The sequence below is a fragment of the Crinia signifera genome, chromosome 11 (genome assembly GCF_055691185.1).
Source record: "Crinia signifera chromosome 11, ASM5569118v1, whole genome shotgun sequence".
NCBI lineage: Eukaryota > Metazoa > Chordata > Amphibia > Anura > Myobatrachidae > Crinia > Crinia signifera.
The window spans coordinates 100,155,139-100,182,639 of NC_139227.1; the positions used below are offsets into that span (position 1 = coordinate 100,155,139).

The following is a 27,501-nucleotide window of genomic DNA, read 5'->3' on the forward strand; positions in this document are numbered from 1 at the left end:
TGACCACAGAGGCTGCGTACGTCTCCCCTTGCCTGCAAAACAGAGGAGAAGTAAGGCATGACTGTAGTAATGGAATAATGACACTTGACACAGAACCTTGAACTACACATGTATGGAGGATAAGCAGAGGACACTAAGCCCTGATCTCACCCCGGAGTGCCACCAGTCAGTATGTACTAACACAACAGTCTCTTCTAACTGAGAGACATAGCATGCGTTGCTGGAGGCGGAACATACATGGGCCCAATCCTCCGCTCCCCATCCAGAGATGGGCATATGTACCTCTATGCAAAGCTGTATGCAAATTGCTGAGCTTCTGCCCCTATACTCAAGCTGTCATCACCAGCCCACCCTGGCACCCACCTAACGGTAGGTACACTTACAGCTGCATAGTTCTGCTGACACACCGACACTGCACTGCCCGGGCAATACGACCCATTACCGCCCAGTAAGGCGCGCATACGACTGATATGCACAGAGCACAGCATGTGCTGTGCAGGAACACACATGATCAGCTCCACAAACATTATACTTCGGTTATTGACGCCAACAATAATACAGATAAGACTTTTTTGCCCAAATCTCTGTGAGGTGGCCCATACTATAGTCTATCTAGGGACAGAAATGTCATTGATATCCCAGGGGATTGGAGTAATGGCTGCCGTTCTCTACCACCTGCATAGCACGATATTTGGGCTTTTGTTCTAGGTATGGTGGGATTAACATGAGGGGACACAGGGTCTGGGGACTTTGGTGACCGTCTTGTAATGAATGCCGGGTTTATATTGTAATTAGAATGTGTGACTGGTCCCCAATGATCCACCCCTGTTATCTTACACACTAAGCAAGGGGGGGGGGGTCCAACATTTGTCTGTAAAACGGGTCGTGCGCTGGGTGTTATGTTGGTGGGACTGCGGTGGGGTACACACACTGCAGAGATTAATGTAGGTTTAAGCAACTAAAGACGATTAAGAGCTTCCAATTCCAATCCTATTAGCATGCTAGGAAAAATCAAAGCACTGCGCGTTCTAGGAGTTCCCGGCCAGGCACCCTTAACTACGCCACCAGTGGCAATACCGGGGCATGCCGTGTGGCACAAAGAACATCGCCTATAGACCCCACAACCAAATGTAACTGCACTATTCTTAAGAGAATAATAATGAGAGGAACTTGGGGCTAAAATTATCAGGCAACACTGCAGCAGGAGCTGCAAGCAAATATATTCCGTACCAAATCAGGTGCGTTTAGTATTGAATAGGATTTTAAATCCAGGGTACGAGAACTTGTTTTAGAAGTTGAACCCTTTCTATCTTTTGGACAAACAGAACAGAACCATTCATAGGGCCTCATTCAGTTTGAATTGCATTAGCGATCCAACCCACAGTTCCACGATGATCAGTAAACTGCGCAGGCACATCTTATCACTGTATTGCGAATGCATCTTCCTGACTAACATTTGCAAGGAGAGACAGGGGAGGAGGGAGCCAGCGTTCCAGAGAACAGGGGCGTCTCGTCCATTTCCTAGGGATGGTGAGGCCAAGGACTGTGTTGCATTCTCCGTTTACTTGGGCTGACAATGCCCAATGCAACTCTGCGGAAGGATACACTTCTAGGCTTGCAGTCGCAAATGAACAACGTGACTGATAGTCATGATGGTTAACATGAACTGCGATTACATCATTGTTTTAGCAATCACAAATGCAGGCAGGCAGGAAGTGATAGGCAGGCGGAAGGTGGTAGGCAGCAAGTGATAGGCAGGCGATCCACGTCCCCCCCTTGTCGGCATTTCGGCTGTCGGGATTCCGGCGTCGGGATTCTGAACGCCGGGATCCCGACCGCCGGGATTCAATACTGAATCCGGCAGGAAGTGATAGGCAGGCGGGAGGTGGTAGGCAGACAGGTGGGAGGTGGTAGGCAGGAAGTGATAGGCAGGCAGGAAGTGATAGGCAGGCAGGCGGGAGGTGGTAGGCAGGACGTGATAGGCAGACGGGAGGTGGTAGGCGGACAGGCGGGAGGTAATATGGATACAGCAAAAACACTACAGCTGACCACATAAAAAGCTTACTGCAGAAAATATGCAAATTTACTAAATGTCCCCAAACAATAGCAGCATTCTCCCTTGTCTGCCTTGAAAAGCATAAAATGACAAACCGTTCACTGCAAACTTTGGGGCTGATTCAGTGGCTGATTATTGATAGAGTGATGCATGCATACGGCCCGTGGTAAGCATGCACAACACCTGCTGGTGAGGAAATATTGCTTCTTTTTGCCTTCGCTGGCTGTTTAAAAAAGTGATTAAGTAGCACATGGGGTGGTGGGGGCACAGGCGCTCTCAAGCATTTCAGTGGAGGGTGTGTGACATCAGCACCAGGCCGTATATGCCCGTATTAGGGGAGGGTGTGTGATGTTAGCTCCAGGCCGGATATGCCCGTATTAGGGGAGGGTGTGTGACGTCAGCTCCATGCCGGATATGCACGTATTAGGGAAGGGTGTGTGACGTCAGCTCCAGGCCGGATATGCACGTATTAGGGGAGGGTGTGTGACATCAGCTCCATGCCGGATATGCCCGTATTAGGGGAGGGGGTGTGACATCAGCATCAGGCCGGATATGCCCGTATTAGGGGAGGGGGTGTGACATCAGCATCAGGCCGGATATGCCTGTATTAGGGGAGGGGGTGTGACATCAGCATCAGGCCGGATATGCCTGTATTAGGGGAGGGGGTGTGACATCAGCATCAGGCCGGATATGCCTGTATTAGGGGAGGGGGTGTGACATCAGCATCAGGCCGGATATACCTGTATTAGGGGAGGGGGTGTGACATCAGCATCAGGCCGGATATACCTGTATTAGGGGAAGGGTGTGTGACGTCAGCACCAGGTCGGATATGTCTGTATTAGGGGAGGGTGTGTGATGTCAGCACCAGGTCGGATATACCTGTATTAGGGAAGGGTGTGTGACGTCAGCACCGGGCCGGATATACCTGTATTAGGGGAGGGTGTGTGACGTCAGCACCAGGCCGGATATGCCTTTTTCCATCGCAGCTGCCGAGTACGTCCCTGGCGACTCTGACCCTGCGATGACTGGTGCCCAGTGGAATAACCAATCGCTGGTGAGCCTGTAACGATGGGTTTTGGACATTTTCGCTCAGCTGCGAATTCTACGCCAGGTGTACACATCCACAGCCACATGCACAGCAAAGCACATTCATTCGCAAGGCGGGATTTCACTCTAGCGGGGAGATGTCTACCTGGTCGCTGGATGCTGCCGATTCGCTCAGGTCTGAATTAACCCCCCATGTACCTGGTTACAATCACTTCCCTGGGGAAGCTGTAGATTCACAGCATAAACCTCAATCTATAACTACAAGTTGCTTAGATGCATGTTCTAGAACAGTGGTAGCCAACCCTAGTCCTTGAGAGCTACCAACAGTGCATGATTTGCAGGTCTCCTCACAGAATCACAAGTGAGCTAATTAGCTCCATCTGTGTATCTTTTAAAATGTGTCAGTGATTAATGAGTGCAGCTGTGCAGCAGCTAGGTTGTCTGGAAAATGTGAACTGTTGGTAGCTCTCGAGGGCTAGGGTTGGCTACCACTGTTCTAGAAGAATTTATCAAACAAATACAGATTTACGAGGTCCCACATATACACGAGGAGCTAGGTGTGTGTACGCCCACATGCCTATCAAAAAGTATTTTGATGTTCTATACAATTGAATGTATAGATCAAATGGGTGCCGGATGTCTTTACGACAGTTGGAATTCCAATGGTTGGTTCTGAATCCTTACATGGGCTATTTTCCCTGGTGCTGGTCCATGACCCCCATAGAGGGGGGGGGGGGGGGGTGTCATGGATAGAATAGGTAGCAAGCCCGCGAGGGGCATCGATGTGCTCACCTGACAGTCAAGATTCCAATGTCAGAAAAACAACCATCACAATCCCAACTGTTGGTGACTTATACCATACCCGATCAAAAAGCGACATATAAGAACTTGGTTACAGTCTACTGGGCATCTGTAACCCTAGAATACAATGTACCGTATTACTGACACGCACCAGAACACAAATCACAGGCATGCCTAATATCATTACTCACATGACTGCCCACTACTTGGGTCGCTCTGTGGCGCCGCAATAGAAGATATGGCCGCTATGTGCCTGTACCATCGAACCACATGGAAGTAATGGTCGGGTGGGGGTCCCGTCAGCCGCCTGAACACCTCTACATCGGCCTGAGAGAACGTGTATCCCTGGATGTAACTGCGAGTTCTGAGGAAGTCGTGCAAGGCAGAGAGCCGGGCCCCCTCGTCACTAATGCTCAGGACAGACTGGTAGCTCAGAGCTGCAAGAGAGGTACAGAACGTTCAGTGTGGGGGGTCCAACACATGCAACCTCAGAAGCAAACAGACCAAAACAAGATGGAGTCTGGGTGCGACAGCGTCTGACATCTCCAACCTTGTGTACTTCAGGAAATTCTCTATGGAATATGGAGCATGACTCAATGTCATTAATCTCTAGTGAAGGACAAGTGGGGGAACATTAGAACCCGCAGCAGCACTCACCCAGCCTCAGGAAGCTGTGACTGCAAGGAGACAGAACTTCCCCATCCACTAAAAGCTGATTGGTGGGAGTGATCCCGTGTGGTACACCTTACATCTTAACCTGGTATCCTGCGGCACAAAGGTGCTAAACCTATAGTATTTATAGTATTGCCCCCCTTCACTTTCTTCCCAGTGGTACAGAATTTAGGCACTGGCTTCCCGCTGAAGCAGGGCATCATTGCCAAAGAACGGCAGGAACAAGTTCTGCAGCGGCCGCTAAGGGGCACCAACATAGGAGAACTAAAGACAGAATAAAACAATTAAAAATACTTTAATTTTAGTGAGGCTGCCACTGCGGACCCAGATAGCGCATACAGCTCCAACAGACACGCACCATAACACTGGAATGTGAGGCAGCCAGTGGGAATACCAAGTATAGAGGCTCTGAGCAATAGCCCATTCTCCCCACAACCCCTCCTTATACCCAGTGTCCCCCAAAAATGAAAAAATACAACAAAATAATAAGATTCTTGCCCTATAACTTTCACTGCAGAAGAGGAAATAAGGTAAACAAACTAAATAAAAGAAAATACACTTTATTCATAAAGGCTAATAAAGGGTTATGGTATGGTAGGCTTGGTCAGATCTAAGATACTTCTGTGCCTTAGCTGTCATGCACTTAGGTGGCCTCCATAATTCTAGAGAACTTGTGGGTGCCATGTACAGGCGTATCTGTCAGTGTTCCTGCCCCACCCGCTTGTAGCACAGGGCTGACAGAAGAGGCTCACGCCTAGGTACATGGCGAGGAAAGGAACCATGTACACAAGCAGTTCTGGAAGGATTCTCTCCTGTACCTGCACATTGTCAGTGACAGCACCATTGCCCCCAGACCATCAGCTGCCCCGGAAATGTTCACCCCCACTACCCCTGAAGGGTGTAACCATCGAATAACAATGACACAGAACTAGATATGTAGGTGTATATCTATATAGACAGGGTCCCCCATCTGCATCCCCGTTATTGCCCATCAGGAGTTGGCGGAAGAGCTGACTATCTATGCTGTGCCATTGCTTCTGCCCCAGGCAGCCAGAGTGCAGGGGTGAGCCTTATATCGGGATGGGGGGCAGCCAGTGATCACCACCCCCGGGCACATACTCACCCTGCTCCCCGGCAGCTGCCGCCATCCCGTTCCCTTATGTTGCTGCTGCTCAGGCGCTGATGCAACCATCAACATAACGTGTCCGGAAGTCGCTGTCTGCCCCACTTCCGGCGCCTTCTGGTTACCAAGCAACAGGGACGCTGTGGCCTAGCGTAGCAGGTCTCAGGCAGGGTAGCTGTGACAGCGCTGCTCTCCCCGTCTAACCGGCCTGCTGGGGGACGTTATACACCGGCCTCAGTATGGCCTGACAGCCCCTGAGTGTCACCCAGTGCTGGTCGGTGATGTACACTGGCAGTCTGTACCCCGCCCCCCTTTATATACTGTCTGCATAGTGCATACTGACACCTGCTTACAGTGCCTCAACCCCCCCCCCCCCCCCACACACACACACACACAGGGGTTTATTTTGCTTGGTACGGTGGGACCGTATACGGGCGGATCAGGTTTTTTTTTCATCTGCGCATGCGTAGCTTTCCCAATGCGCATGTGCGGCGTCCACGGACGGATCTCTCCATGCGAAAAAAACGGTCCACAAGAACACGGTCATTGTGGGCGGCATGGGGTCGTATTTAGGGGAGCGGCCGGAATAATGAGGAAAACTGGGAGTAAACATGGGCGTACACGGGGGTGTGCACACAAAATGTACCTTGCTACAACCGCCTATATCGGCCAACGCACTGTGCATTTTGGCCCAAGAACAGGCGTACGCCAAAGATAGCTCCAGACCACCCCTAGAGATACCATATGAGAGCGGACGCCTGGGTCTGCTAATTAACGCAGATTACTAGTCAAACACATACACCTGAATGTAATAAGCAATGCTGCAGGCTATTAAGTAATAACTACCTGCAAGCCACATACACATACCTCCCAACTTTCGAAGTTCTGGAAGCGGGACGATGCTCCTGCGTGCCAGAGGCGCGTTGACATTTTCGGGGGCGTGACCTAATTTGGGGGCGTGGCCTATACTCGCGGCTCTTTCGCAAGGCCACGCCCCCATTTTGCCGCTATGGGGGCATGACCCAGAGGCTCTGTGAGCCTCTAGCCATGCCCCCAGTCCCCTGGCTGCGGGAATAGACGCTGTGCGCATGCGCACAGCGTTAATTCCCCGCTGCTTAGCAGCTGACAGGGGGGACTCCCAACAGCCCCCCCACACCGCGGGACACTGCCGCCCGCGGGTGGGACATCGGGACAGGCCCTGACAATCGGGACTGTCCCGATAAAATCGGGACTGTTGGGAGGTATGCATACAGCCCTCAAACACATTGGAAGCTTATCTTTCTACACTTCTCAACATGTAAAGGTTGGTTTAATTTTAGGTAATATTCATTCTAATACCTGGTTATATATGTCCAGGTAGTTATTTTATAACCATCTACACCCATTCAAAAAGTGTTTTTTTCTACTTTAAAAAGCAGGACACTCAATTCACAGGAGTTGACATGTGTCAACTTTTTCACTGTAACACAAACATACCAGTTTTTTATTATGAAAAAGACACATAAAGCACGTCTAAGAGCAACAATTATGTTTTTGGACTCAATTTCTACTTGCAATGGTGGAGCAATGTCCTAAGCCATGGCCACTATTGTGCACACAATCTGTATTTTTTTCCCCAAGAACATACATTATGCACTTTCATATCTGCTATGAACTTTATGTAGCACACTCTGTATGTAAGATGCCACCAAGCACATTATTGCATATCTCTAACAAAGGATCCCAACATCTGCCTATCACACTCTAAAGTCTTATTTTAAACAATATTAGAACATGTTTGCACACAAACCATTTTGTCATGCTTGGTCGACTGACACATCTTTAACACACCTGTACCAAGAACTATGGGGAGTCCTCACTGTTTGTTTTTGGAGGACACATATGCATTCCTACACAAATGTCACTTTTCCCCCTTGTTTGCCTACCTCACCCACTCCATGAGGAACTTATTTTTCTAATTATGGACATAATATAGTACATACACACAAACATGACTTTATTTAAAAGTTAAAACAATGTGGGGACACATAGATAGTGAGTTAAGTGCCACATTAGAGCATAATACATATACATGTAATGAGGGTTAAAATGTTGTTTTATTACGGTGTTTATTAAGGTAGTCAATTTAGTTAATAGAAATCAATCATGAGCTTAATTGGGACAAATTAAGTAATTGACACAATTAAGTTTGAACGGGAATATTTGCAGGCCCATATATGTGAAGGGTACGCCACCGTGTATGGACGTACGCTTCCTCTCACGATCGGTGACACACGCTGAGTTTCCCATTGAAAAAGGCAAGAGACCCATCCATGCACTGTGGCGTACGCTCAGATATATGCCATGTATCAGTGGCTAAGAGGGAGATCCGTCCGTGCATGGTGGCGTACGCTTAAGTGAACGCCACTCCCCATTGTCGTGTCTGTGACCGTCCGTGTGCAGCTGTTCTGTGGGCGGACTTGCGCTCACCGTGAGCGTACGGAAAACACACGGTGTGATGGACTGTACGTGCGTTTCACCGTATCAACCAGAATAACCCCCAATCACTCTCTAATGGACAAAACCATGTGCACTGCAGATGGGGCTGATGTAACATGTGCAGAGAGTTAGATTTGGGTGGGGGGAGGGAGTGTGTACATCAAACTGATACCTATATTGCAGTGTAAAAATAAAGCAGCCAGTATTTACCCTGCACAGAAACAATAAAACACCCAAATCTAATTATATCTGCACGTTACATCAGCCCCACCTGCAGTGCACATGGTTTTGTCCATTAGAGAATGATTGTGCCTTTCTGAGTGAATAAGAATAACACGCTATGTGTACTGCTGGTGGGGCAGATGTAATATGTGCAGAGAGAATTAGATTTGGGGTCAACTTGCACAATCGGTGGCTGTCCAAATTCTTTTTTTACGGTAGAGACTAGATCCCCTTCAGTTTTGATTACAGGATGTGATGTTCAGTGAGGGCAGAAATTGTTAGATGCCCTCACAACATTTTTTCTTTTATCTGTAATTCATGTAGGTGTAGGTTATTTTGTTTCATTTTAGCTGCATTGTACCCTCGCGGGCTCGCTACGCTCGCACTCTTTGGGCACGGTGGCTCGCTTCACTCACCACAGATTTATATTCCCCCTCCAGGTATACGTGGACCCAAGGCATGATGGGAAAATTGTCAAAACTGAAGGGGATCTAGACACTACAACTTTTTTTTACCCCACTGTGAAAAATAAAAATAAACAAAAGGACCTTATAGTGTAGTAGGGCTAATATTCAACTTAGAGTCCAAAAGTACATAAAAAGTGGAATCCCCTATGGTCTATGGATCAGTTATGTGTAGATTCTATGGATTCACCTTTGGTGCATAAGTTTTCGTTTTGTTTATTTCTATCTTTTATTTATGAGAAAACTGCATTAGGTCTTTATAAGAGCATCAGTTTTGGATTCTGAAATCGCACCTATGTATATTTGATGCATGTAACAAAAGAGTCCGCACAACCACAGGTGGTTTTATATTTTTGTGTATCCAGTTGATGTGTTTGGCAACACATCTTGTATTTCCACCACAGTTGCTGTCCACGGCGCAGTGTTTTCTGTTCTATTTGTACCAATATCGTAGAATGCAGCCTTATTACTGGCCGGCCCACTCTCTCCTATTGCAGAGTCCATAAGGTGTTACTTCTCTACCATCGTTATCTCTGAATCACATACTAGCAGCCTCTACCATACTGCGGGCTGCTGGGAGAAGAAACCACGGGCAGACACGGATGCCGTCATAGGTGCCGATTTATGTTTTTGCTGGTGGGTGCTCAAGCGAAAAATATAGGGGAGTAGCTTCATGGGGAAGGGGCGTGGCCACAAAAATAATACCAATTTTTATTACACAGCACAGTTGTCTCCAATATTCAAATTATGGCAGCAGTGCCAAATACATAAATGCCCCCCACAGTGCAGGTACATAAATGACCCCACAGTACCTGTGCTGGCTATGAGGGAGGGGGAGTGCGGTGAGACACGGGCAGATGGGCCGATACTGAGCTATTCAGTCAGTACGCGGTATGCAGCACCGGCGTCTGACATGAGACGCCGGCACTGCACAGCACACACAGAGCACACACAGGCTGGCCCGCCCCACATCTGCGTATTATCAAGCGGACGCAATACACTCTTTCCGCCATACTGCTTCCCAGGCGGCAGGTCCGGTGATACGGGCGCTGCAGCCGCAAATTAGCACGCTAATACGGCGGCCCAGCGGAGGGACTCGGGCCCGTGGGTGCTCATCAATTTCCGTGGGTGCTCAAGCCCTTGAGCACCAACAGAATCGGCGGCCATGGATCCGTGTAGTGCTACATAGCCAGAAATCATACTGATGCTCCCACAAAAGTGGATTTGCGAGGTCAGAACAATAAAACATAAAAACAACACAGACACAATTCTCTGGCAAATAACTCTTTTATTACAGATGTTATTTAGAAACCGATGTATCCATTAACATGGTGCTTGGAAAGCCCTTAATTCACAGTTTTATACACTATTGTTCATTCTGTCTTAGCATGGGCCCGCTGAATGTCAGCCGCCTTATCTGGCTACATGGCGGTTTCTACTTCTCCACCACCGCTGAGTATAATTTCCTGAGCGGTCTCTCAACGCAGGCTGTCGCCTAACAAGGTGACGTTGTGTCACCGGAATCTGCCAACATGTTTCTTGGCACTGTACAAGACTGACAAATGTTTATCACCAACTTACCATGATGCAGGATAACACACCACATTCTCAAGTCTTTACTTCAGTGTACCCGCATAGTGGAGGCAGCCATTTTGTTGTTGACAGAACCAATACTTGGGGGGGAAATCTACTAAGATGGGATACCATTAGGTCGACATGAGTCTAGATCGACATGGGTTAGGTCAACAGGGTCAAAAGGTCGACATGGGTTAGGTCGACAGTCAAAAGGTTGACAGGGTTTTTAAAAAAAAATTGGTCCCGAATGTCGACATGGGCACTGAAACGTAGCACCGCATCCCTTTGCATGGCTCGCTGCACTCGGCACACTATTTTATTCTCCCACCACACCGTTGTGGATGGTAGGGTATAAAATACCGCCTGTCGGCACCAAAAAAAAAAAAAAAAGTGAAAACCCCATATTGACCGAACCAATGTCAACCTAGTTTCATGTCGACTTAGACTCATGACTGTCGACCAACATGCTGGTGACCCAATGACTGTATCCCTTGCTGGGCAACCAATCAGATACTATATATTATCTCCCAAAAGGTGCTAAATAACTAAGTAGATTCTGATTGGTTGGCCATAGCAACATCCCAAGTGTAATAGAACTTCCATCTTAGTAAATTTCCTCCTTAGCCTATCAATTCACTAGGAACTAGTGCCATCATTCAGACCTGGTTCTGGCCATAAATGTCTCCACTGTATACAGGCGAGAGGTATGCTGTAATCACATTGGGGTCTATGTACTACGCCTTTGAAGGAAATAAAGGGCCGGATTCAGACACAGCCGTTCGCTCCTGGGGTTTGCAAATGCGCATATTTGCACATGCACAAACCCCGACCATCGGGGACGGGGACGAATTCGGCCCGGTACGAAATCTGAATCAGCCCCAAAGTGCTAGGAGATAAAGTAGCAGCTGATAAGCTCCTAACTGCCACATTACCGGCTGTGTTTGAAAAATGTATAATTTATTTATAATTATAATTTACCTATACAATAAGTAAGTGCATTGGAAGCAATAATAGTACATGTACCCTTTCCAAAGATAGAACACTTGTAGTGTACGGCTAGTAGCCGTGATACCAGCCAGTGCTGATCATAGGGACGCCACGTACGTGTCCATTCGCACACACACAAGACAGGACTTTGTTCAGGTGTTTTATCAATATAAAACATTGCTCTTCAGTGCACATATTCCTTATGGCTCGTACACAGGTGTCACAGGGTCACCACGTTTTCCTAAATCCTGGTAAAAATGCTGTAATACAGGTAGCCCATAACAGAATGTGAGCAGACGGATCTATATACACGCAGGCCTTAGTCTGACAAGTGCTCGCTTACAGCAAAAGATTTTCTGTCCTTGCAATAAAAAAATAAAAAAAATGTAAAACATTTTAGCTTCATAGCAGGGAATTCAATTGTCTTTTGCGCTTGCAACAGAGCTCTTCAATTGTTTCGTCAAAGTGCGTAAACACTAAAGGCGCCGGTTGCTTTTGCCGCTCGATGTACCCTAAAGCTCAAAGTTGTGGTACCCAAAAACATGACTTTTCACACATTTTAGCCTGCCATCTCATGAGCAGAAATAAAGGTTCAAAATGCACAGCAATTGAATAACTGTCAGGCACCCTTTGCTTACGGGTGCCCAGAAAACAATTGAATAGCCCAATTTACTCCTAAAATCTGACAGATGAGTGCGCTGGTAACCTGCTGAGAGCCCAGTGATGGGTTCTGCCAGTGATGCCACCATATGCCTTTAATAAATAGGACCAAAACAGAACATAGGGCTTAGAAAGCTGTGATAAATAGAGCCCCACGTACAAGTTCCAGCCAATTAGTGAAGAGAATGCGGTGACACCCCAGATATACCAATATAGACTGTAAGCTTGCAGCAGGGCCCTCCTACCTCCAAGTCTGTCTGTTATTACCCAGTTTGTCTTATCACTGTCTACTATTGTAAAGCGCAACGGAATCTGCTGCGCTATATAAGAAACTGTAAATAAATAAATAAATGTGTCTAATGAGGTCGCCCAGCAACCGCATAACCTCTGGTGATCACATAACGTAAGCACTGTAGCAGAGCACCACAGTGGTTAGCGCGTATTGTTGGCGGTCAGCACGCTTGGCAACGGTACACTTCCTCTAATCTACCCCTAACCTTTACAAACATAAATATACTACATAGATAACAAAACTATTTAAAGCACAAAGATATGAAAATAGCATAATTGCAAAAAAAACTGCGGAGCACCCTGTACCATTGATGTGGGGTGTGAAGGTCGGCTACGAAGGGCCAACAGAGACGCTAAACTGGAGCAGCTTGCGGTCAAAAAGAACCCAGGGACTCTGAGACGTATGTATAAACCAACAGTTTAGCAAACCCTGCTGCGTATGGGGCTCCGAAGCCAACGGGTGGTCAATGTACCTATGCTAACGAAGGTGCTTTGGCAGAAAAGGCTTCAATTTGCACGGCAGTATTGGAATTGGACCCCCGGAGATTGGCGAAGGGTAGCAATCTCCGATGAGTGGTGTTTTATGCTTCATCAAACAGATGGACGTTGGAGTGTCAGACGAGATACATCAGAGATCACCCTGCAACCGTTACCTGAAGAACACAAGCTGGTGGTGGCAGCGGCATTATGGTCTGGGGAATGTTTTGTGGCATCTCCTGGCCCACTCATCCATATGGAAGACACTCTCGACCGATTTGGTTAGGAGTTCATCCTTGCAGTCACACTCATACTCACTGATTGTCTTACTTAGCATGGATGTGAACTTGAAGCAAGACAATGCCATGACACATGACTAGAAACGTCCAACAGGTGTTTGGTGAAGCATGACCAAGACTTCCAAATACTTCCCTGGCCCCCTAACTACTCCCCAGACCCTAATGAGCATCTGTAGGGGTCACTTTGATCATTGTGGTTCCTCTGCCACGCACCCACCAGCAGCTGTGGTATGCCCTGCAGTCAGAATGGCTCCCGGGACCTGTGATAACGTGCCAGCACCTTACCGAGTCACTCCCACTCCATTTAGCGGCACGTGATGGTGACTCTGGCTATTAGCTGGTGGTCAGAATAATTTAACTAGACTGTGCTGTAAATATATAAATTAAGAGTATGACCCACATCTCCCACCCCAACACCCCTCTACATACCCAATCCAGTATTATCTCAGAGGACCACAGTCCTGTAATACTCATCCTGTGGGAATACCCCCCAAAGCTAGTGCAGGTTTCTGGGTGTCAAACTGCAGTTTATCCTAGTACCAGCTGTACCAGGTCGGCCCATATACAACCTTTGGTGGGAATTGGGGTACCATTGTATGTGTGGCCTGCTGCAGCCCCATCCTGGTAAATGCTGCACAGCAGCTGCAATGGGGAGGTCCAGCAGCACTAATCCTCCAACAGTCACAGTAAGATACAGGGCGCACAATATACATATTACAGGAAATAGACATATATACAACACTGAAATGTAATATTCAAATACAGATGGAGAGATGATTGCATGGCAGACGGAGGTATCCAGGTCAAGGGTCCGGCGTTAAGGTACTCATATAATTTGTATTCCTTTGCTCCTTAGATCATTCGTTATATTCTCTCTGCAGCCCCCCAGCTTCATCTCGTCCAGAGCACAGATCACAGAACCCATGGATGCCTGTCTCCCAGACTGACTCCGCCAATGGAGGAACATCTGGTAGTTCTTTTCCCGTGAATCATTCTGCTCTCGTTCAATGTGTTGTATGTCAATGTCCTTCACACCAATGTGTCGCATCAGCTCTTTCCATCTACCCGGGTTGATATTCTCCTCCAGGGAATTGTAACAGTGCAGCCATTCTGTAAGGAAGGAGAGACAATTACATGACAGATTCTTCTTCATATAGAGAGGTGTCTGATCTCACAACTCTTCTCCAAGGGAAGGATTACCTCATAACTCCTCCATTCCCCTCCTCACATCATGTCACTGCCCCTGTCACATGTAGCCCTGTCCTCACTGACACATCACTCCTCTCCTGATATACTCTGTGCTGCTGGGGGACCCTGCTCCTCCCACTGTATAACTCTCAGTCTGTCTCTTCCTGCTGCCCCCATTCCCCTCCCCACATCATGTCACTGCCCCTGTCACATGCAGCCCTGTCCTCACTGACACATCACTCATCTCCTGATATACTCTGTGCTGCTGGGCTCTCTGCTCCTCCCACTATATAACTCTCAGTCTGTCTCTTCCTGCTGCCTCCATTCCTCTCCTCACATCATGTCACTGCCCCTGTCACATGCAGCCCTGTCCTCACTGACACGTCTCTCATCTCCTGATATACTCTGTGCTGCTGGGACCCTGCTCCTCCCACTATATTACTCTCAGTCTGTGGCTTCCTGCTGCCTCCACTGTCCTCCTCACATAATGGCAGGTATTCAATGCGGCCGGCGAGGGGGTTAAACAGCAAGGATTGCCGAAAACCTGCGATCCTCGCTGTTTAACCCCAGCGCCGGCCGCTAACCCTATTCAACGTTCTGGGGAAATCCTCGCCGTCACAGGACGGCGAGAATTCCCCAAACCAGCGAGACCCGCGGCTAATGCAGAAAACTTGCTGTATTTAGCCGCGAGTCTCGCTGCTTCTGCAGCCGCATACGCCAATTCCCCCTCGCTCAAAAAATAGAGCGAGGGGAAATTGGTTTATGAGAGGGCTGAGTTGAATACTGACAGGGTGAGTGGTGACAGCGAACAGGAAGCTCTGCTCGCTGTCGCCGCTCGCCCACAGCATTGAATAACTGCCCAAATGTCAATGCCCATCACATGCAGCCCTGTCCTCACTGACACATCACTCATCTCCTGATATACACTGTGCTGCTGGGGATCCTGCTCCTCTTACTATATAACTCTCAGTCTGTGGCTTCCTGCTGCCTCCATTCCCCTCCTCACATCATGTCACTGCCCCTGTCACATGCAGCCCTGTCCTCACTGACACATCCCTCATCTCCTAATATACACTGTGCTGCTGGGGATCCTGCTCCTCTTACTATATAACTCTGTCTGTGGCTTCCTGCTGCCTCCATTCCCCTCCTCACATCATGTCACTTCCCCTGTCACATGCAGCCCTGTCCTCACTGGCACATCACTCGTCATCTCCTGATATACTCTGTGCTCCTCCCACTATATAACCCAGCCTGTGGCTTCATAACTGGATGTCAGCTGCCCGTCCACTGCATTTCTTCGCTCATATGTACGAGTGGTCTGGACCACCCGTACATATGCATGTGCCATTCCCATAATTCGATGGATGGGGGAGGTTCCCACTGGCAAGTGTGCCAGATGAACGGTTCGTACGGCGTACGAATGGGGGCGGGCGTACCACCATTCGCTGGGCAGGGTCTGGATGACTCGTAAGGATGGGAATTCACGCCCAAACAGAATAAGTGTAAGGGGCACTACTACTGTGGGCATTACTCCATGTGTAAGGGGCACTACTACCACGGGCATTACTAAAAGGGCCCCTGGCAGCTATAGACCCACAGAGACGGAATGCAGTTAATATCCCGGCGGTCGGGATCCCGGCGTTCAGAATCCCGACGCCGGAATCCCGACCGCCGAAATGCCGACACATTCTCCCTCCTGGGGTGTCCACGACACCCCTGGAGGGAGAATAAATTAGTGTGCCGAGCGTAGCGAGGCACCGGGCCCGCTGCGTGGCGAGCGCAGCGAGCCCGCAAGGGGGGGCGATCCACGTCCCCCCCTTGTCGGCATTTCGGCTGTCGGGATTCCGGCGTCGGGATTCTGAACGCCGGGATCCCGACCGCCGGGATTCAATACTGAATCCACAGAGACAGCTCACCCGATGCTCAGGGCCCATTGTCTATTTTTTTTTTTTTACATATGGTAATGGTTAAAGGGGGCCAGCTTGAATGATTGGGGGTGCAGTGAGTAGCACAGGCATATGGTACCTTGTAGACAATCCGCATGCAGTACTTACCCTGGTCAGTCAGCGGCGTTTTACATCTGGCATCAGACTGCAATGGGAAAAAGAAGATCATTAATAAAGTTGTAGGACGTGGGTAAATTACAGGTTAAATTACAGGTGGCATGGCTGCCCAAGTTACACCCTGACTATTCTGTGAACCAGAGGGGGTCTTACATAAATAGAGGGGGGTCTTCAGGTGTACACACACGTTGCAATATGTTCACTGAGCAATTTTGGCTCAGTGTACCGTTTTCATCAGCAACCAGCAACAGGTAGCATCTTATGCAGACAGAGGACATCATGCAGACAGAGTGGTACCCAGCATTTCACTTACTCTGCTGCAGCTACAGCACTCAGACATGTGAGCTTGTTCTGCAGCTCCTCCCACAGTAGCTCCGCCCACATCAGCTCCACCTGCAGCTCCTCCCACAGCAGCTCCACATGCAGCTCCTCCTGCATCGCTTAGCCTGTGGTCTTCTTCACGTGCAGGCCGGTTCTCAACATACTGAAGGCGATCGGTCTTCTGTGCGAGGAAGTGTCCTTCATCTACTTGGCTCAAAGGAATGGACTCCTGCCAAATTTGTTATGATTGAATTAGGTCAAGAACTTCTATTTAAACATGTATCTAGCACAAATGTATTTAATAAATAGATAGCCATTGCGGCGGTCAGTCACTCACTGTGTGCCGCATGATCATTCCTCCTGGCTCCCGGGCCCCACTCCCTGTGCTGCCTGGTGCGCCGGCTCTCCCCCTCACCTGTTCCCAAGAGTGCATTGCGGGCCGGTCCCGTGCGTCATGGCGTCACGCGTCCGGCACCACGCACTCAGGGGAAAGCACATCGTCTCAGCCCTCACTGTCTGCGCAGACTGAGAAACTGTGGGCGCGAATTAGGGATGGCCATCGTTGCCATTGCCATCGATGGTTGCCATCGATGGCAATTCTGCAACTGGCCATCGATAGTGCTAAACTATGCAATGGATGACCATCGATATTTTTACATATCGATGGTCATCCATTGTGTTTGATTGATTGGCCTTCGGCCCAATCAAAACACGAGGGGCGGGGCTTCGCAGGTGTCGGGGGCGGAGCTATGCTCCGTGTCCCGGCACTTAAAAAAAAAAAAAAAAAGGCAAAACATCGTTTTGCTGTTCCATCGATGGAGGGAAACCATCTGGTTCTCCCCCATCGATGGCAAAAGTATTCGACATCGGCCATGAACCATCGATGATTTAGAATCATCGATGGTCGATGGCCATCCCTAGCGCGAATCTGCCTGAGGCTGAGGGGTGCGGTGGCCAGCCCCGGCGCATGTGATGGGGAAGGAGGGGGCGGTGATGATCATCTTCACATCGGAGCCTGCCACTTGTTCAGCAGATCAGACTCTCGTACAGTGCAGCATCATACCTCCCAACTGTCACGATTACAGCGGGACAGTCCCGATTTTCGGGTCCTGTCTCGCTGTCCCACCCGCGGCAGGCATTGTCCCGCTGTGAGGGGTGGCAGTTGGGAGACCCCCCAATCTAATAGAATAGACGCTGTGCGCATGCGCACAGCGTCTATTCTCGTATGAAAATGAGGTGGTGGCTAATTAGCATAAGCCGCACCCTCATTTGCATACTCCCCGCCCCCTTTTCGGCCGCTAGTGTCCCTATTTCCCCAACACAGAAGTTGGGAGGTATGCAGCATGCAGGTAGCTTAGCCAGGCTGCACGCTGAATAAATCTCACTTGACTCTTTTCCATCGTGTGACGCAGCTGCTGCCTGCAGCTCATGTCACATGGTGGCTTGGTGGGCTGCTGGCATATTAAATAAATATTATTATTATTATCATTTTATTTATAAGGCGCCACAAGTGTTTCGCAGTGCCGTACAAAGGAACAATACAGGGAGACAAAACTTGGCATAACATTGAATAAATAACAAAAATACAGTACAAATAAAGAGCGCCACAGATCAATACACATTACAGCTTGGATATAAGTAGTGAGGACTCAATCAACATACAACTAGAGGCTAGATGCCAATGATGGAGATGAGTATGCGGACAAAGATGGTCACTGAGTGTTGGAGTAAAGGAGAGCTGTGAGTGACATGTGAGGAGAAGAGGGCTATGACAACAGGAGGGAAGAGGGCCCTGCTCGGGGTAGCTTACAATCTAGTAGGAAGGGGAGACAGACAGATTACAAGAGGTGCAAGCGAGGGGGTGGTGGTTAGATAGCAGGATGTAAACAGGCAAGGGGTCAGAGAACCAGCTGGTTTATGCAGTGGAAGGGTACGCTTTGATGAATAGGTGAGTTTTCAGTGCCCGTTTGAAGCTTTGCAAGGTCGGGGAGAGTCTAATGGAGCGAGGGAGTGCGTTCCACTGAAGGGGTGCAGCACGGGCAAAGTCCTGTACTCTAGCATGGGAAGCAGTGATCAGGGTGGAGGAGAGACGACAGTCGTCAGCTGACCGTAGAGGGCGGGAGGGTGTATGAATGGAGATGAGGTTAGAGATATATGTAGCAATGGAATTAGAGATGGCCCTGTATGTGAGTGTTTATTTATTATACTTATTTATTAAATAAGTTACCAACATGGCATCCCCCCCCTTCTCCTGTATTTTAAATACATAGATCTGAAAAAATGCCCAGTATACATTCGGAAAGGGGACCACGCCCCCTTTATCCATGGCCACGCCCCCTTTCCGTATGTGTACCGATTTCTGCCCTAAAAATGTTGGAGGGTATGAGACCATCGATAGTTAACCTTAGTATACTATGCATTAGGGGTGGTCATTGGTGGGTAAGGCATTGATATTACCATTGGTGATATTAACCTTGATGGTAGGAGACCCTTTATAGGGAAAATATTGATCGACACCCATGCTTACCATCTATAGCGAACCCATCAATCACCGGGAATCGGTACATCTGTCAGAATGAACTTAGGTCTACAGTCATTAGGTCGACCCCATTAGGTCGACTGGATGGAAGGTCGACCTGATTTAAGGTCGACATGGGCCAAGGTCGACATGACTTAAGGTCAAATTTGCATAAAGGTCGACATGAGGAAGGTCGACTGGTCATAAGGTCGACATGGGTTTTTCACTGTTTTTTTATCCGAATGTCGACACAGTCGACATGGACACAGTTGGCAATGAGAATCGGACCCTCGCATCGCTTGCTTCGCTCGCAATGCATCGGTCACGGTGCCTCGCTTCGCTCGCCACAGCTTTAATAACCTCCTCCACGCCCTAGTGGATGGTAGGGCATGAAATACCGCCTGTCGGCACATGTCGGCTCAAAAAACACTGAAAAACCCCATGTCGACCTTATGACCAGTCGACCTTCCTCATGTCGACCTTTACGCAAATTCGACCTTAAGTCATGTCGACCTTGGCCCATGTCGACCTTAAGTCAGGTCGACCTTCCTGCCAGTCGACCTAGTGGGGTCGACCTAATGACTGTAGACCTAAGTTCATTCTAATAGATGACCGCTTCCCAATCACCGGTGGGTAACCATCAATGATCTTCCCCTACTGTGCCGGTAACGTGCACTGGCCTTGATCGGTGAGAGCTGGGGGGGGGCGGCTATGTATAGTAGTAGGTATAGGTATCTGCGTGTAATAGACGCTTCCTGCTGCATCACCATACAGCGCTATCACTGCTGCTACCAAGGAAGGATACAGCCCCAGCCACATCTGACTCAGGCCCCTGTGATGTGTATAGTAGTGTACAGGTATAGGGGCTGTGTGTAATAGACGCCTCCTGCTACATCACCATACAGTGCTATCACTGCTGCTACCAAGGAGGGATACAGCCCCAGCCACATCTGACTCAGGCCCCTGTGATGTGTATAGTAGGGTACAGGTATAGGTATCTGCGTGTAATAGACGCTTCCTGCTGCATCACCATACAGCGCTATCACTGCTGCTACCAAGGAAGGATACAGCCCCAGCCACATCTGACTCAGGCCCCTGTGATGTGTATAGTAGAGTACAGGTATAGGGGCTGTGTGTAATAGACATCTCATACTGCATCACCATACAGCGCTATCACTGCTGCTACCAAGGAAGGATACAGCCCCAGCCACATCTGACTCAGGCCCCTGTGATGTGTATAGTAGGGTACAGGTATAGGGGGCTGTGTGTTATAGACACCTCCTGCTGCATCACCATACAGCGCTATCACTGCTGCTACCAAGGAAGGATACAGCCCCAGCCACATCTGACTCAGGCCCCTGTGATGTGTATAGTAGGGTACAGGTATAGGGGGCTGTGTGTAATAGACGCCTCCTGCTGCATCACCATACAGCGCTATCACTACTGCTACCAATGGAGGATACAGCCCCAGCCACATCTGGCTCAGGCCCCTGTGATGTGTATAGTAGGGTACAGGTATAGGGGCTGTGTGTAATAGACGCCTGGTGCTGCATCACCATACAGCGCTGTCACTGCTGCTACCAAGGAAGGATACAGCCCCAGCCACATCTGGCTCAGGCCCCTGTGATGTGTATAGTAGGGTACAGGTATAGGGGCTGTGTGTAATAGATGCCTCCTGCTGCATCACCATACAGCGCTGTCACTGCTGCTACCAAGGAAGGATACAGCCCCAGCCACATCTGACTCAGGCCCCTGTGATGTGTATAGTAGGGTACAGGTATAGGGGGCTGTGTGTAATAGACGCCTCCTGCTGCATCACCATACAGCGCTGTCACTGCTGCTACCAAGGAAGGATACAGCCCCAGCCACATCTGACTCAGGCCCCTGTGATGTGTATAGCAGGGTACAGGTATAGGGAGCTGTGTGTAATAGACGCCTCCTGCTGCATCACCATACAGCGATATTACTGCAGCTACCAAGGAAGGATACAGCCCCAGCCACATCTGACTCAGGCCCCTGTGATGTGTATAGTAGGGTACAGGTATACGGGGCTGTGTGTAATAGATGCCTCCTGCTGCAGCACCATACAGCGCTATCACTAATGCTACTAATGGAGGATACAGCCCCAGCCACATCTGGCTCAGGCCCCTGTGATGTGTATAGTAGGGTACAGGTATAGGGGGCTGTGTGTAATAGACGCCTCCTGCTGCATCACCATACAGCGCTGTCACTGCTGCTACCAAGGAAGGATACAGCCCCAGCCACATCTGACTCAGGCACCTGTGATGTGTATAGTAGGGTACAGGTATAGGGGCTGTGTGTAATAGACGCCTCCTGCTGCATCACCATACAGTGCTATCACTGCTACTACCAAGGAGGGATACAGCCCCAGCCACATCTGACTCAGGCCCCTGTGATGTTTATAGTAGGGTACAGGTATAGGGGGCTGTGTGTAACAGACGCCTCCTGCTGCATCACCATACAGCGATATCACTGCTGCTACCAAGGAAGGATACAGCCCCAGACACATGTGACTCAGGCCCCTGTGATGTGTATAGTAGGGTACAGGTATAGGGAGCTGTGTGTAATAGATGCCTCCTGCTGCATCACCATACAGCGCTATCACTGCTGCTACCAAGGAAGGATACAGCCCCAGCCACATCTGACTCAGGCCCCTGTGATGTGTATAGTCGGGTACAGGTATAGGGGCTGTGTGTAATAGACGCCTCCTGCTGCATCACCATACAGCGCTATCACTGCTGCTACCAAGGAAGGATACAGCCCCAGCCACATCTGACTCAGGCCCCTGTGATGTGTATAGCAGGGTACAGGTATAGGGAGCTGTGTGTAATAGACGCCTCCTGCTGCATCACCATACAGCGCTATCACTGCTGCTACCAATGGAGGATACAGCCCCAGCCACATCTGGCTCAGGCCCCTGTGATGTGTATAGTAGGGTACAGGTATCACCATACAGCGCTATCACTGCTGCTACCAAGGAAGGATACAGCCCCAGCCACATATGACTCAGGCCCCTGTGATGTGTATAGCAGGGTACAGGTATAGGGGGCTGTGTGTAATAGATGCCTCCTGCTGCATCACCATACAGTGCTATCACTGCTGCTACCAAGGAAGGATACAGCCCCAGCCACATCTGACTCAGGCCCCTGTGATGTGTATAGTAGAGTACAGGTATAGGGGGCTGTGTGTAATAGACGCCTCCTGCTGCATCACCATACAGCGCTATCACTGCTGCTACCAAGGAAGGATACAGCCCCAGCCACATCTGACTCAGGCCCCTGTGATGTGTATAGTAGAGTACAGGTATAGGGGCTGTGTGTAATAGACATCTCATACTGCATCACCATACAGCGCTGTCACTGCTGCTACCAAGGAAGGATACAGCCCCAGCCACATCTGACTCAGGCCCCTGTGATGTGTATAGTAGGGTACAGGTATAGGGAGCTGTGTGTAATAGACGCCTCCTGCTGCATCACCATACAGTGCTATCACTGCTACTACCAAGGAAGGATACAGCCCCAGCCACATCTGACTCAGGCCGCTGTGATGTGTATAGTAGGGTACAGGTATAGGGGCTGTGTGTAATAGACGCCTCCTGCTGCATCACCATACAGTGCTATCACTGCTACTACCAAGGAGGGATACAGCCCCAGCCACATCTGACTCAGGCCCCTGTGATGTTTATAGTAGGGTACAGGTATCTGTGACACCCTGGAAATGCGGGTGTCCCTGCTTCCCTGCCCCACCTGGGGATGCCCCAATTGCCCCAGGACTCTAGAGACACTGTGCCTTTTGAAAAGGAGCCAGTACTGATAGGTTGCCAGGCAACCGACTTACCAGGCCTGCCCGGGGTGCTGCGGCTTGAGAGGTGACCTGGGATTGGTGTAGCCGGACAGGTGACCCGTGGCGCCATCCCCTGTGTGCAAGGCCCCCGCTGATTGGGAGAGGTGAGGAAGAGCGCGAAAAGGAGGAGGAGGAGTGTGCTGCAGCGCGAGGGAGACGACGGCGTGAACGGGAGAAGAAGAAGTGGCCAGCGCCTACCTCAAGCAGCGTGGAGCCACGTGGTGGGGGGTGCGACAATGTTCTCTCTAGGCCAGTGGCGGTCAAATTCCTCCAGCTTGATAGTTGAAACTTGAGAGCCAGTGTCCAGTAGCGCCTCCATTGTCACCCCATCGATCTCCACACTGATGTGGGGGCACTTCCCTACAAAGCGAGGCCACCAGTCTTCTTTCGGGGGACCTAGTAGCGGGTCTCCTCCCGAGGGTCGGTCCTCCTCCTCGGGGTCTCCCCGTTTAAATCGCCCTGAGGGCTGTTTCTCTCAACGTGGCCGCTTTGGTTACATCTCCGGCAGATTGGTCTGCCTTCGTCGTCGAACCGGTCGGTCGATCGTCTTCCCGATTCTCTGGGCGTACTCCACCGCGGTCTTCCTCCTCCTCTTTCTCTTCGCGGGCGCCACTCATTTTGTCTGGCTTCGCTCTGCTCCAGCCTTTGCCCCATTCTGGCCATGTTTAGAGTCAATTCTGTGAGCTTGCTATTTATAGCGGACAATGGATCTGGGCCTGCCGGCGATTGCGCTTCCTGAAGTACTGTTCTCTTCTTCGCACTACCAGGTCCCTGGTGTCTGGCTTCCCAGTGGTCCTCCGCTTCTTCTCCCGCCGTAGCTCCTTCTTCCGGCTCTTCATTCTGGATTTTTTCCAACACCTGTAGTGCTGATTCTTTGAGTTCCTCGAAGGTGCAGCCTTGTTCTTGTCGCTTTATCATTCGGAGCTGGGCGCGGGTGGTTTCTTCTCTCGCCCCTTCTACGAAGAGGTCTATCAGCATTTCGTCCGCCAGTTGCACTTCTCTTGGGTCTGCGGCTTGGACTGCCTTCATGGCCTCGTGTAATGCCAGTGCGAAATCACGCAGTGATTCTCCTTGTTTCTGCTTCCTGGCATATAGCCTGCTCTTCAGCATTGGCACGGTTTTGGCATCGAAGATCTTTGCCAGTTTTTTCAAGATCTTGTCCGCCGTCTCTCTGTCGCCTTTTGACCATGATTTTACTTCTCTCAGGGCGGACCCTCTCAGTTGTGCCATCAGTATCTCTTTGCTTTGTTCTTCATTCAGTTGGTATAGGGTGAACGTCGAGTTCATGCGGTCCTTGAATGCCTTGAAAGTGCTTGTGCCTTTCGTCCGCGTATCTCCAGAGAATGTGAGGAGCCACGTGGCCCCGAAGTAGTAGGGCATCGTGATCTGTGCCGCCGCTGCCTTTGGCGGTTCTTTGTCTTCCGGTAGTGGTGGGAGACGTCTGCGGGGTGATGGTACTGGGGTACCGTCTTCCGACATTTTCCGATCCTGTTCGTGACGCCAAAGTTAGATGTGGTGCACCGGAAAAGACGGCCAGTAACCCTTTACCTTTACTTGAACTTCGGAATCTCGGTCGCTGCTCTTCTTTTGATTGGAGACTGAGCTGGGACAAAGAATGATGCTGAGGGAACGGTTCAAGGGTATTTATTTGTAGTACAGTGCTATAAGTTAACACGGTAGCCGGCAGGTCTACCCCAATATCAACCCTTCCAAAATACCATACAATGCAAATACGACAATAAGGAAAATACTGACTACAGACAAGGCACCGCTAGGCGTGCACCACACTCCCTTCTATAAGGGTGTAACTAACTGTCTCCTTTACTGACAGGGCTGAATAACCCCAGTGCAACATACGCAACCGTGGAACGTTGCGGGGTGATTTAGCTTAGCAAAGGGGTCTTGCACGTGGGTGACACCGCCGTGTCCTCAAAGGGGAGGATGCAACAACCTCGGCAATGCTACCCTAAGAGGCGATTATTAATAGTACTACCACAGGGCAGCTTAACAAGTATATGCAAACAAGCGGAACTTTCAACTTACTGACTTTATAGCATAAAATAACATCACATAATAGCACTTTACAAAGTCTTATGCTTTCTGGGTACCCAGTCTTCCAATGTAACCTACTGCCTCTAAGGCAGACTTGTGCACAAGAATTCTGGGGTTCGTTGGAGGCCTCTTATCTTACTACTGCGCAGGGTCTCTCTAACATGAAGAACGGTCTTCCTTATGCAATAGCCGGCAACGGAAATGGGGGCAGCTATCCCAAATAAAGTAAATGTACTCAGAGGTTTTGTTGGGAAAACTGGTAGGGAAATCCTCACTTTCTGCCACAAGATGGCGCTGTTAGGCCTTTTCTGACGAATTGACTGTTAATGATCTCCGGGAGATTCCCCTTCCACAGCGCGGGGGCTGGGGAAATCTGGGCTAGGCAGAGAACGTCCCAAGGGGCCTCTTGTCTAGGGCTCCCAGGCTGTAGGTCCTTACCCCGGCTGTACTCCGGATTGTGAGAGTAATGTCCCTGGGTCCCTTAGTGGCCGGTGCAGGGAAAGGGGTCCCAGCGGGGCTGTGCTTAGGCCTGGGGTGGTGATGGGGCTGCAGCTATGGTGGTGTGAAGGGGCCCTCTGGCCAGGATGGCGCAGGGTTTGGTTGGCTGGGCAACACTTACAGTTCAGGTGCGGCGCCCGCCGTTTTGGATTCCACCGTTGGGCGTCTAGGGTGTCAGTGGCAGCTGGGCGTCTCTTCCTCTTGATGGTCGGCGGCTGGGATGCAGGCGGCCGTCCGGGCTGGGTGTCGCTGGATCCCACGCAGCCTTCTCTCGGTACTCCGGTGGGCGCCGCCAGATGACGCGTGGCACGCTTCTCCCGTCTCTCTCCGGCGTCGGTCTGCGCAGGCTCTCCCCCTCTGGATGTCGGAGGCACTGGTGAAGTGACGCGGCCGGATGAGACTGCCGGTCACTCACGCTGTCGGGTCTCTGCGGCTCTCCCGCTGCTCTAATTACCCCCTTGCTCGCGCCGGGTCTTCGCCTCTCCACGCTGCTTGAGGTAGGCGCTGGCCACTTCTTCTTCTCCCGTTCACGCCGTCGTCTCCCTCGCGCTGCAGCACACTCCTCCTCCTCCTTTTCGCGCTCTTCCTCACCTCTCCCAATCAGCGGGGGCCTTGCACACAGGGTATGGCGCCATGGGTCACCTGTCCGGCTACACCAATCCCAGGTCACCTCTCAAGCCGCAGCACCCCGGGCAGGCCTGGTAAGTCGGTTGCCTGGCAACCTATCAGTACTGGCTCCTTTTCAAAAGGCACAGTGTCTCTAGAGTCCTGGGGCAATTGGGGCATCCCCAGGTGGGGCAGGGAAGCAGGGACACCCGCATTTCCAGGGTGTCACATATCACCATACAGCGCTATTACTGCTGCTACCAAGGAAGGATACAGCCCCAGCCACATCTGACTCAGGCCCCTGTGATGTGTATAGCAGGGTACAGGTATAGGGAGCTGTGTGTAATAGACGCCTCCTGCTGCATCACCATACAGCGCTATCACTGCTGCTACCAAGGAAGGATACAGCCCCAGCCACATATGACTCAGGCCCCTGTGATGTGTATAGCAGGGTACAGGTATAGGGGGCTGTGTGTAATAGATGCCTCCTGCTGCATCACCATACAGCGCTATCACTGCTGCTACCAAGGATGGATACAGCCCCAGCCACATGTGACTCAGGCCCCTGTGATGTGTATAGTAGAGTACAGGTATAGGGGGCTGTGTGTAATAGACGCCTCCTGCTGCATCACCATACAGCGCTATCACTGCTGCTACCAAGGAAGGATACAGCCCCAGCCACATCTGACTCAGGCCCCTGTGATGTGTATAGTAGGGTACAGGTATAGGGAGCCGTGTGTAATAGACGCCTCCTGCTGCATCACCATACAGTGCTATCACTGCTACTACCAAGGAAGGATACAGCCCCAGCCACATCTGACTCAGGCCCCTGTGATGTGTATAGTAGGGTACAGGTATAGGGAGCTGTGTGTAATAGACGCCTCCTGCTGCATCACCATACAGTGCTATCACTGCTACTACCAAGGAAGGATACAGCCCCAGCCACATCTGACTCAGGCCGCTGTGATGTGTATAGTAGGGTACAGGTATAGGGGCTGTGTGTAATAGACGCCTCCTGCTGCATCACCATACAGTGCTATCACTGCTACTACCAAGGAGGGATACAGCCCCAGCCACATCTGACTCAGGCCCCTGTGATGTTTATAGTAGGGTACAGGTATCACCATACAGCGCTATCACTGCTGCTACCAAGGAAGGATACAGCCCCAGCCACATCTGACTCAGGCCCCTGTGATGTGTATAGCAGGGTACAGGTATAGGGAGCTGTGTGTAATAGAC

At 50.2% G+C, this 27,501-nt stretch overlaps 1 protein-coding gene across 2 annotated transcripts in view; it reads right to left on the reverse strand.

Annotated features, from left to right (window-relative positions):
• Nucleotides 1-10,131: 10,131 nt before the first annotated feature.
• LOC146045217 (tumor necrosis factor receptor superfamily member 10B-like) overlaps nucleotides 10,132-27,501 on the reverse strand; it is a 69,792-nt gene continuing 52,422 nt past the window's right edge. For both annotated transcript variants that reach the window (XM_083163929.1, XM_083163930.1), the window contains exons 9-11: nucleotides 16,717-16,953; nucleotides 16,395-16,431; nucleotides 10,132-14,262 (exon numbers count right to left, since the gene is read on the reverse strand). In XM_083163929.1, the coding sequence (XP_083020055.1) occupies nucleotides 13,979-14,262; nucleotides 16,395-16,431; nucleotides 16,717-16,953 (558 nt within the window). In that variant the 3' untranslated portion in view covers nucleotides 10,132-13,978. The remainder of the gene's footprint in view (nucleotides 14,263-16,394; nucleotides 16,432-16,716; nucleotides 16,954-27,501) is intronic.